A 12,233-nucleotide genomic window follows, 5' to 3' on the forward strand; every position below is an offset into this window, starting at 1 on the left:
CCAGATGCAGCTGTGGGCACTATTTGATCTTAAACCCTTAGATCTTAGTGGAAACTCATTTTAGAAAAAAACACCCGGATTTTCTGACGTTAAACATTTGGAGCATCTGGAATTAAATACAAATAAGCTGTCCTCGCTCTCCGCATGCCGTGCAGCCGTACAAACCAGCGCCGTGGGTTGTCAGCGAGGGCGCCGGCAGTGATGGCCGGGGACGGCTCATTGTCGCAAGCCTCGTTTCGCGAAGAACCTCGGGTGTCGCAGGACACTCAGCGCTTCAAACTCGCAGCCCGCAGCGCCGCGGGGCCGAGCCTTCGGGCGGCGCCGGCCGAGCCCTCAGGCGGTGCGGGGCCGAGCCCTCAGCCCTCAGCCCTCAGCCCTCAGCCGGCACCGCCCCTCCCCGGCCCGGCCCGCCCCTCCCGCGCACCGCCCGCCAATGGCGCGGGCCGCAGCCCGGCCCATGCCGTCACCCTGCGCGGCGCGGCCGCGGGTTGGCTCCGGCGCCGGCAATCGTCACATGGGCAGAGATCAGCCCAGCGCCGGGAGCCGTCACACGGGCTCGCAYCAGCCCGGCCCTCCCGCACCGCGCCGCCCTCCCCGCGGAGCCACGGCGGATGGCGGCGAGCGCCGAGAAGATGCTGAGCCTGATGGAGGTCGGCGGGTCCCTGCTGGAGCGGGTGGCCGTCGGCAACCCTCTGTCGCTGGTGCTGGCCGCCTCGGCCTTCGCGCTCAGCCTCGGCTACCTGTTCCAGCTGGGCTACCGGCGGCACCTGGGCTCCGAGCAGAAGGTGAGCGCTGCGGGCAGCCGGGCGGGCGGGACAGCCCTGGGAGSGCAGGGGAAGCGGCGCTGGAATCCGGGCGGGCGCGGGGAGCGGGCTCGGCGGGCGAGCAGCCCCCTCTCCGGGGCGGCTGCTGGGCCGGTTGCGCTGGCTTCGCCCTCGCCCGCTGCGTGGTACCGCGGGATGCGGAGGCGCCCGGGGYTTGCGGAGGCAAAGGGCGTTCCAGGTACTGCTCCATCGATGGAGCTTAAAAGAAGGCTCGTTATRTAGGAAACCCATTGCGAACCTGAAGTCGCTTTTAATTTTGTTTAACAAGTCGTCCAGCACTGTTTCGTTTCTGACTGCCTTCTTTTCAGCTGCAGTGTCTTTGTGCTTTACATTCAGAGGCAGCATAGGGAGAATCTTTATCATAGTCACTTTATTTTAACCTTTGCTTTGCATTCAGAGGCAGCATAGGGAGAATCTTTATCATAGTCACTTTATTTTAACCTTTGCTTTTTTAAAATGTAGTTCTATCTGGAGAACTGAGTATTTTTTAAAGTTGGCCTTTTCACAAAAGAGTTTAAACAAATACGTATAAAACTTCCTGTGTGGTTAGTTTTTTATGCAAATGGACGTGATTTTATTGCTTTTGGGCACTGGGACATGCCAGGAAAGTGGTCAGAGCACCAAGCCTGGCAGAGTTCAAGAAGCGTTTGTACAACTCTCTCAGGCACATGGTGTGACTTTTAGGGATTGTCCTGTGCAGGGCCAGGAGTTGGATTTCAATCCTTGTGGGTCCCTTCCAGCTCAGGATATTCAATTAGTCCATGATTTTATATTTATATAATCTCTGAAGAAAATCCAATAATTGGTTTTGTTCTTTCTTCTGCAGAACTACCCACCTTTTATTTCRTCAGGCATCCCTTTCCTTGGCCATGCAATCGCATTTGGAAAAAGTCCCATTGAATTTTTGGAAAATGCTTATGACAAGGTATGGTTTCCCACATGAGTGCCTGAGCACATRCCAAAATATTGTAGTGGATCTAATAAATTCTATGGAGACTGTTTAAAATCACTTAATTCTCATTTACCACCTTGAATATGGAATGGATTGTGCAGGCAGGCTCTGTGATCTTCAGATCTCTTCAGGTAATAATACCGTTTTCATGATTCATATGTGAAAAATATGCTTGTGCATTTGGGTAGTACTCATAGCTGAATCTCAAGTTAATGAAAAAGTCATTTTCTTGACATTATTTCTTGCTGTAATTGGTAACTTTTAATCACATTCTTTACTAATCTGTGACCAGGCTGGAATGTAGCTGACTACCTCTGTAGGCAACTTGTTGTAAGGCCTCTCTGATGTTAAAAGGGCTGGTGTATAAAACCTCTGTAGTTTTTATACTGTAACAGTCCTGAAGAAATTAACTAAATTAGTAGAACCTTAATTCCAATTAAATTAGATTTATCAAGCTGTTTCACATTGTCTAAAACTATCTAGAATTATAAGCTTAAATCTTAGCTTGGTTAGCTTAAAGAAAGTCAAGTCTGGTGCATGAAGGTCTGCTGGAGATGACTTTTAAACTTTAAAATCGTATTTGCACTTGATTACCTGTGCATAAATTCAAATCCAGAATCTTTTGAGACAGTGTTTGTAGATTAYGAGTCAACATGTGCTGCAATCTCTCTGCTAGTTTTTTAGTGTGATTGATCTTTTGTTTATGTTTTTTAAAATAAATGGTTTTAAAATGTGCAAGTTTACATGTGTTCATTATAACATTAGGTATCACTAGTATGTAAATTGAGAACAATTTAAATGTGGTCTGAAGTATTTTTATCTTTATTATATCTTTGGATACTTCTTAGGAGAAAAAGTAATTGATTGGAGACTCTACATAGAGATAGGGATTTAATGATCTGTGTTCTTATTTAAAAGAAATTGTTTTTTTCTTTATTCTCTCTTAGTATGGACCTGTGTTCAGTTTCACTATGGTTGGCAAGACATTCACATACTTACTGGGTAGTGATGCTGCTGCTCTACTCTTCAATAGTAAAAACGAAGAYTTGAATGCAGAGGATGTGTACTCTCGTTTAACAACACCAGTTTTTGGCAGAGGAGTTGCCTACGACGTCCCTAATGCGGTTTGTATTTTAACTGTCAGATGAGTAGAAAAGCAGAGCAATTTGAATGCTGAGTGGGCAGCCCTGAGCTCTTGACTCTGTGTGATGGGGTTGTGTTCTGATGCAACTGTGGCATGTTGCAGTAACATCTGATCTGGATAATCAAGACTGACATGTTTCTTTATCRCCTGGCCATTTGTCACACTGGATGTTGTCTTCTGTTCTTGAAACCATTTAATCTCATAACAGAGGAAAAGCTAGTGAGTTCCTTTTTCTTCCCTTGCAGCATGTGCTGACTGCAGCTCACTTTTCCCTTCCAAGCAACTTTAGGTCTTTCTTCTGAGAGCCCCAAGAGTGATAACTTTCCATTTATGCTGTRCCAAATCTAGACATGGGAGTAATAATTTAACAGTTTGTCCCACAAGGGTTGTCTTGCTCAGATAGAAATCATTCTCTATATGTTTGCAGAATACAGTCTGCATAGGAGCATAGGGGCTGTGTCATGTGGAATTGTATCCAAGCTAAGCATTGGCTGCTTTCTTGTTTGTGAGGGCAGTCTGTCATGTCCCTGTCAAACTGCAGAAGMCAACTGTTCTGTGGCCATACGTGCTCCACTGGCACTCTGTTCAGTGTTGTATCGCAGAGTAATTGGTGGAAGAAACAGCAYTGTGATATACTTCATTTCTGGATTTTCAGTTTTGGCTTCATTTTGTTTGTATAAATGCCAGTCATTTGACTTGTTCCTGTGACCATCAATTAAATTATTTTCATCCTTAGCATGCCTCTTCATTCATCCCTGCCTACGTGCTGTGATTGCTGCCCTGTTAATATGGTTTAGGGGAAGAAATCATTACTCTCTTTGCCTCCACTCTGGCATTTTGCCATGATCCACAGAATATTCGTGTTGTTCTTACCTCATCTTTTGCAAATCTCACATACAACTAACTACCTACAACTTGCTACTTTCTGAATAGGTAAAGGAGAACTTGGTTGTCTCCTCTTTGTCAGGAAGTACTAAATGATGGATAGGTAGTTTGCAGGGACGATTGGTTGGTTGGGTTGTAGGTTCTTTTCCACTTGATGGATTTGCATAGCTCCTCTCATCCCTGTGAGAATGAAACCAGGATTACAGCCTGGATAACAAACAGGAGATAATTTCTTGTGCTCTAGGATATTTCTTCCATAAGTAGGGCCATTCTAACAGATCTGTTTCTACAAGATTGGATAGTTGGAGGTCTTCTTTAAGAAGTCAGGGATGGAGTTGTGAATCACTTTTGCAGCTGCTGGAGCGTGGAGGTGCATGATTCTCTGCAAGACGTCTTTCCCCCCCCTGGTATATCCTAGTTTCAGAAAAGTGTCTGTGAATTACAGACTGCTAAGTTGGCCAGATTTTCAATGTTGTGCTTGTTCTGTGGATTCTGACTSTCATGGGATGTCTGCTTGAAACTTAAAGTTCATGGTTTGTTCTTAATTCTGTGAAAGTTTGCCAACTTAYTACAGCTGCTTCGACTTCTGCTTTCATGCTCTTCAGTTTGGGGATGGATTTGAATGTCGGTCTACATGCAAGAGCTAGTTCTTCAATGGAACCTAACCTCACCCATCAGGAGTTTTAGAGAACTTCCTGTAAGATCCTTGGAAATGGGCATTTCTTACAACCATGTACTTCAGGCATGTAGGGACAATTAAGGGACCTCATTGGYCCATATACAGCTTTTTTTTTCTGAAATGAGGTCTTTTTCTAGAGTTACCCTAGGTTTTCTTTTGGCCTAGAGTTCACTTGAGTTCTGCTTTAGTCAAGAGATTAATCTTTTCACAATACTCAGTAAGCCTTGGGTGTCTATGGATATGTCTACTTAATTCATACCTTTGACACCAGAAGGACTTCTTAYCTCTGCAAATTTAAGTTCCTCAGAAAATTGTCTTTTTTCCACAGAAATTACTGCTTTTCCACAGCAAASAGATGCAGGGAACTTGCTATTGACATTTAAATTATCTCTGACACAGATTTATCTCTACTTCCCCTCTATGAGGCTGGAGAGGTAACACAGCCAGTTCTGTCCACAATGCATTCTGCTACAGGTCTGGATTTTTTGCATAGCATGTAATGGGCATTTAGAGAGCCATGGAAAATTTAATTGGCATTCTACCACTGATGGGTCATCCTGAAGTTTCAKACTTCCTTCTCTCTGCTTAAGCTGCTAAGTGTCTTTTTATTCTGACCGTGACTTTCAATCACATGTTTAAAAGAATCACCCCTTACTCTTTAAAATAATAAGTTGCTGATTTACCAGTGGTTCTGGTAATTGTTTGCTAATATCCACAGTCAATATATCAACTCATATTCCCTCTCTGTCGACTCCCTCCAAGCCTCTTGCAGTTAGTTTTTTGTTGAGAGGAGCTGAAGTGGCAGAGGATATGTTCACTCCTGTGTGCCATTCCTGTCTCCATCAAGCAGGGGACTGGCTAGCATGTTGCAAGGGAAAATGTGCTTGTGTCTTTGCTCTGTGACATGTGTACCCTCTGCAGACTGCTGGGGTCCCCAGTGCATTCTCAAACCAGAAACTTCTAGGAAGTAGCCTTTCATCTTATGCCTTTTGCTCTGTGTCGTACATGCRGAGCTCTTGGTGGGAGGACAGTTCTTGGTGTATTACTCATGGTACAGTGCAGAGCTATAGGACAGATGCCTCATTCATAATTTGGGCTTAAAAATCAAATGAATAATTTTCTGAGTTGATGTCCTTTCAATTCATGGAATCATTCTCATCTAATGAAGGGCTTTTCACTGGCAGGTTTGTCAGCTATGAGTCTACACAGAGAAAAAGAAGGGAGAAGGGTGTGAAACTCACTATTTTCCTTAGAAGCAGTTTGCCTCCTGCTTCTGTGACTTCCTGGGCAGTGAGATCAGAGAGCTCTGTAAAACAAGGGTCATCTGTAGTCCAGGGGTCTTTCTGCCTGAGAGAACACAGGAGAGACAGAAAAAGTGAGGAGGCCACGTAACAGGGAACACAGCCTGAATCCAGACTTTGCAAAGACTAGGCTGGTTATGTTTGTGATTATATATCTAAAGTGCATCCCATAGTTCTTTGAATGCATCTTGTATCCTCAGGGATAAAGCTTAATTAAGATACTAAAATAATTTTTTTGGTTGTTACTCCACAAGAGAGAACTGCAGCTCCTTTGAGCTATTATTTTACTTGGACATTTCTGAACTATAGCTTGAAAGACAAAGAGGATGAAAAACAGAGTCAGCTGTACCTTGTGGTCCTACTCATAACCCCTATATTCTGTGGGATGTTCTTACAGTACAAATGCTAGTAAGTTTTAATTACATTAATATGATGATCCTTATACTGATTGCTTTTTTTGTCTTGGTTCTTTCAGATATTTTTAGAACAAAAGAAGATGCTCAAAACTGGGTTAAACATTGCCCAGTTCAGACAGCATGTATCTGTGATTGAAGAAGAAACAAAGGACTATTTCAAAGCATGGGGAGAGAGTGGAGAGAAAAGTAAGCAACATCAGAATTATTTTTTTCTCCAATTTTCCAGGTAGTAATTAAGGCCAATGCAGTATATTTTTGTACATGATGTATTGCAATATTAAACAAATTAAAAATTACATAGGTAAAAGTGTACTGAACATCAGAAGAAAGAAAATACAGATTTTTTAAAAATCAAATTTAAGGCTATTGGAGAATAAAGCTGCGCAGAAAATCAACTGAAAGGAATGAAGGACTTTCTTAGTTTTGCTTTCTTAGCTCATAGTGCACCTGATGTGCTCGTTCTGGATGGTATCAGTCAGCTCAGTGTAACCACTGCCTAGTCCCTGGGAAAAGCTGCTGCTCTGACTCCCTAGAGAGCCTGTGTTGAAGGTCTTAGTTCTGGGAGTTTCTCCAGTGAAAAACTGCATCTTTGAAGCTGATATGGTTAGGTTAGTACCTAAGTGAAATGGTTATCTTCACCCATTCCCAACTTTCCCATCATTGATGCAAGCTCCCAGTTGCATAACCGTGTCAAATATTATTTAAATAGTCATATCTATATTTAAATGCAAAAAATATATATAATACATATTTTAGTAACTTGAATTATTTTGAATGTATATTATTTATATGTAATACAGTTAGTGGTACGGTAATATATAAATTGATATTTAAGTGTCTGAGTGAGTATTACTATTCAAAAATAATGCAGTGAGCAACAAAACATGGATTTGGATTTCAGGCTTAAATCTTTGTAGGACTTCACCTATACTTATGAAGGATTGAGCTTGTGATGCATGGCTTGCTTTGGAAGAATTACCAATGCTGCTAGAAAAAAATTCTACAAAGAAATACCTTAGAAAATAGGTGTTGAAATTAGTGATCTAATAAAAAAGTTGTTTGAAGAGACATATGGTAAGACGTAGAAATTTTAAATTGGATGCTTTATTCTTCTAGTAAAACAATCCAAAACTCTATTTTAAATTATTAATCTGTGTCCAGTTGCCTACTTTTTACTTWAAAAAAGTAAAAATACTAACCTGTAAAATGTTACATCTCACCTGAGAAGTGCCTTCAGTAATGTTTTTCAAATCTTTCCTCAGAYCTGTTTGAAGCCCTTTCAGAACTTATCATTTTGACAGCAAGTCACTGCTTACATGGGAAAGAGATCAGAGGCTTGCTGAATGAGAAGGTGGCTCAGCTGTACGCCGATCTGGATGGGGGTTTCACTCACGCTGCCTGGCTTCTGCCAGGATGGCTGCCTCTGCCCAGCTTCAGGTACCAGGAATAACAGAGGAAGCAACTTAAGCATTTTATTTAAACATCATTGTTGTTTGGATTGCCYCCCATCCCCACTCTTTCTTGTTTGGAAACATTTCTAGACATCCCAATAAATCCTCATAAGCATTTTGTGTTACATTGTATAAAGTTGCTAATGGAAGTGTTTTGAATCACAGGCGTCGAGATCGAGCACACAGAGAAATAAAGAATATTTTCTACAAGGTTATCCAGAAACGTCGTAAATCTGAGGAAAAGGAGGATGACATGCTCCAAACTCTACTTGATGCTTCATACAAGTAAGCCAAGGGTTTGAAGATTTGTTTGAAGATTTACTTTAGCTTTGAGCTCTTTATAGTTAAAGCTATCTACCGAAACCCAAGAAATACTCCCTCAGGTTCTGAATTGGTTTTGTTACATGCAATTTGTCCTAATTGTAGTCTTAATAACTTAAAACTTCACTTGTCAATGGTTACTCAGATTTCTGAGATTTTCACTGGTCGTCATGAGGTGGCTGAGGTTGCTTCCTTTCTGTTTGCTGGCTGGTGGGGAATGATTTTCTTTAAGGCTCCTAAAGAGTCTCTCTCCCTCTGTTCTCCCTTTTCCCTACCCTTTAGATCTTTTGCCTCTCCATTTAGGGTAGGCAATGCAAGAGTAGAAAGAGTAAGGAGTACATCAGAAGAGATTGTAAATGCTACTGTATAAATAACAGTGCTAAATAATGAAATGTGACCAAATGAAGCACTAACTGCTCTCCTCCATGCAGGGATGGCCGTGCACTGACAGACGATGAAATTGCAGGAATGCTGATCGGGCTGCTGCTGGCAGGGCAGCACACATCCTCCACCACCAGCGCCTGGCTCGGCTTCTTCCTCGCCAGAGACAAATCCATACAGGAACAGTGCTATGCAGAACARAAAGCAGTGTGTGGGGATGACTTGCCACCCTTGTCTTACGACCAGGTTTGTATGTTACCTTAGTCCCGATTGGTATTTTTATCCTTTTACATGTTAATTTAAAAAAAAAAAAAGGAAGATGATTCAACGTGAATGTGATAACTGCTTGTCAGTACATATCCTCTTCTCTTCCTGTCCAAGTAAATTTTCAGCTTGATGCTGTTTTTTTAATCAGTTTTCATTAGGGAAATTGCAGTTCCTATGTCTATTTAATAAATTATAGCCCTGTAGAAGAGGAAGATCCTCATGTTCCCATGGAGGAAAGCAATGAGGTGTGACCTTGTTCTTTAATTAGGCAACAGGAAATACTCATGAGACAGATCACTAAGACACTAGTTGTGTTCAACTGCACAGGCCAGTGATTTTTTCCTTATTAATTGAAATAGAAAAAAAAATTATCAGTGTAGGTAACAAAGTACACGTAAATATGAGCTGCTTACTCTTTGAGGTTTTTTTTTCCTTAGAATTGTTTTTAAATGGTATAAAGCAGTCTTTTGTTTGTGTTGAATAAACTTGGCTATATTTTGATATAGAATTTTCTCCATATTTTCAGCTCAAGGATCTTAATTTGCTGGATCGCTGTCTAAAAGAAACTTTAAGGCTTAGACCTCCTATAATGACCATGATGAGAATGGCCAGGACTCCCCAGGTGAGGATGCTTTTTGGAGCTGATTTCACTGCAGCAGCACGGGCCAGGTCAGAGGTATCTTGGCTGGCAGAAGGAARCACAAGTGAGCAGTGTTTGCTGGCAGGGAGGAAAGCTGATGGCAGTCTGGGGTTCTGTCAGTGGTAGTGTAGCAGAGTTGAGTGAGGAAAGCAATTAATACCTTGAACTTCATCTGGAATCACGTCCCATTTTGGACCCCTCCAGCCCCCAACAAGCAAGATACTGATGAAGTGAAACAAGCAGAGGGTCACCAGGATGGGAGGGGACTGCAGCACTTGTGGTGAGAGGCTGAGGGAACAGAGGTTGTTCTGCCTGGAGAAGAGCAGGCTCTGGGACCTGGGAACAGTCATGTGTAGTTTTCTTCAGCGAAACTGACCCTTTCTTGTAGCTACCAGTTTTATTTGAGCTTAGTTTGATGTCACCATTAATAGCTTTTTTGTTTTCCAGCTATTTTTAATTGTCATCAGGGAAAAATTTGGCATGCACTTAATGGAAGCTAGGTAAATCTGAAAGAACACTTGCTGTTTGTACAAATACGGTTGCACGTCAAAAAATTCAAATACTTCTTTCTAACTATGTCCCTTCAATGACAATGGCTCTCAATAAATTTAATAAATTTTTTTAAAAAAATCTCCTTCTGTAGAACTGCCAGCCTTATTAAGCAGCTAGAAGGTTTCTGCAACTACTTGAGCACTGTGTTGTACAACAAAGAAAGAAAGTGTTAGGTTGCATTAATTTTAAATGCACTTGGCCAAAATCCCTTCAAGTATCACTTGAAAAATGAAGACATTTTGTGATGTGTGGGGTCTTGTCTCTTCTCTTGTAGACTGTTGCTGGATACAATATTCCCCCTGGCCATCAAGTGTGTGTATCTCCCACGGTTAACCACAGACTCAGAGACTCCTGGAATGATGCTCTAGACTTCAAGCCTGACCGGTATCTCCAAGATAACCCAGCAGCTGGAGAGAAGTTTGCATACATTCCCTTTGGTGCTGGTAAGTAAGAGAACACAGCACCTTCCTGAGTGAGGCTGTGCTGAAGTAGCTCACACCAGCCATCTCCTACAGTACCTTTCCACACTGCAGCATTAGAGGACAAGTTGGTTTTTTTCATGTCTCCACCTGGAAGTTTTCTTACTGTGAAAGTATTGTAAAAAGAAYTGAGTTAAYAGTTCTGCATTAGTCATAGCTGTATATATGTTTCACAGCAGCAATCAAAACATCTTTAGGTTAGTGTGAGTGATGTTTGACTCAAATATTTTCAAGTCAAGGATAAACCTGGTAATACATGTTCAGCTGAAGGCAGAGCAGAAGTTTGCAGAGTCCCAACATCCAAAACAGTTTACAAATATTGCCATRATGGGATTAGAGTTGATCTAATTTCTCAGTGTCACAAATGCTTCTTTGCTGATCTAAATTAGGGCTTTGTGCTGTTCTGTCCCCACTAGGATCTCATTCTACTTACTTGTCTGATTTAAGCAGTGACAACTTAGAAAAGTAAGACTTTGATGGAGTTCTAGAATGGGATATGTGCAACATCAGAGCCTCAGATTGTTTAGAAATGGGCAACCAMCATCCACATAAAATTTCTGAAGTTAGCTTGTTCTCAAAGGGGATTTAATAAAATAACTGCTTTTTATTGGCTTTCCTTCTAGGCCGTCATCGCTGCATTGGAGAAAACTTTGCTTACGTTCAAATTAAGACTATTTGGTCTACTTTGCTTCGTTTRTATGAATTTGATCTCATCAATGACTATTTTCCAACTATAAATTACACAACAATGATACACACCCCTAATAACCCTGTTATCAGATACAAAAGGCGGTCACTGTAAATTCTGGTGCTAAAACCTTATTTAAGTTGTGTGAACTAACAGACTTTTGAATAAAATTGTGACAGAATGAGTGGCAAATGGAAGCTGATGCATCTACTGTTACAAAAGCAGCAGTAGTCTACCAAATGCGAAGTTTTTGCATCTGTTTTGTTTGCCCACACCATTTACTGCTGCTGTGTATAAYTGCTTATTCTACAATTTCCTCATTGCTTTTCTAAAGCAAAAATGTCTTTTCTATTGAGGTAACACTTTTAAGGTGCATGCCAGATCTTTAATGAAGAAAAAAGTAATTTCTACAAGTGGAAATCTTTGCTTTTGAAAAATAATYGAAGATTACTTTCCCCAGATAACCAAGGAGCAAGGCTGCCTACCTTGTCTCTGTACCCAATTACAAAAAAAGCCATAAGGGAACAGGCACCACAGGGGACTGAACTTGGTGGTTGGTGCCCTTCCTTTGGCATTTATGATTCTGTTGGAAGCAAGTCAGGGATGGTCTTGGCTGATGTACAAAAATGTTACTGTACAGCTTATTGGTAGGCAGAGTTCAAAATGTTCACAGGTAAGTCTTTTCAAGAATGAACCATTTAACTGTCTAACTTGGAGTAGTTGTAAAATGCTTATGTATGTTCAGAAAGCAACAAGTAATTCTCAAAAAAAAWTTTGAAAATAGTAATCTCCGGAAGCTTGATGTTAAATGTGAAAGTAACAATATGAAGATACCAACAACATGAATTTTGTAAATAACATGTTGATGTACAAAAAGGTCACAAATTAAGTGAAATAGCTGAATGTTGTCTGGGTTTGTACTGGCTCATGCAGGATTGTTAAATGGTGTTTGGTTCAAGAGTGCTAATGATAAATGGTAATGGGCTCCGGCTCACATGAATTTTGAATTAAATTTATAAACAAATCTTTTGGGGAAGTTTTCTGTGCTCAACCCTGTCAGTTTTCGAAAAGGTTTYATCAGTAAATCTGTAGCACGCTCTTGAGAGTGTGGTCATGGCCCGTTCAGTGGTGCTCAGTGTAACAAAGGCTTTGTCCTGTCTTTCCTGGTCTAAACTCAGTGTAACTGTTCTAAAACCTTTGATACTTTTTGTATCAGTCTCAGCAGCTGAGGGAGCACAGGATTTTCCCTCCCA

At 41.4% G+C, this 12,233-nt stretch overlaps 1 protein-coding gene across 1 annotated transcript; it reads left to right on the forward strand.

Moving 5' to 3' along the window:
• Positions 1-517: 517 nt before the first annotated feature.
• On the forward strand, positions 518-12,004 carry LOC130582317 (lanosterol 14-alpha demethylase). Its single transcript, XM_057380943.1, has 10 exons — positions 518-785; positions 1,651-1,749; positions 2,724-2,900; positions 6,261-6,387; positions 7,464-7,638; positions 7,818-7,937; positions 8,405-8,600; positions 9,148-9,243; positions 10,088-10,256; positions 10,916-12,004. The coding sequence occupies exons 1-10, from the start codon at positions 612-614 to the stop codon at positions 11,092-11,094; spliced, it is 1,512 nt and encodes a 503-aa protein (XP_057236926.1). The 5' UTR covers positions 518-611; the 3' UTR covers positions 11,095-12,004.
• Positions 12,005-12,233: the final 229 nt, after the last annotated feature.

This window comes from Malurus melanocephalus, unplaced genomic scaffold (genome assembly GCF_030028575.1).
Source record: "Malurus melanocephalus ecotype Western Australia unplaced genomic scaffold, MMel_1.1 scaffold_483, whole genome shotgun sequence".
Classification (NCBI taxonomy): domain Eukaryota; kingdom Metazoa; phylum Chordata; class Aves; order Passeriformes; family Maluridae; genus Malurus; species Malurus melanocephalus.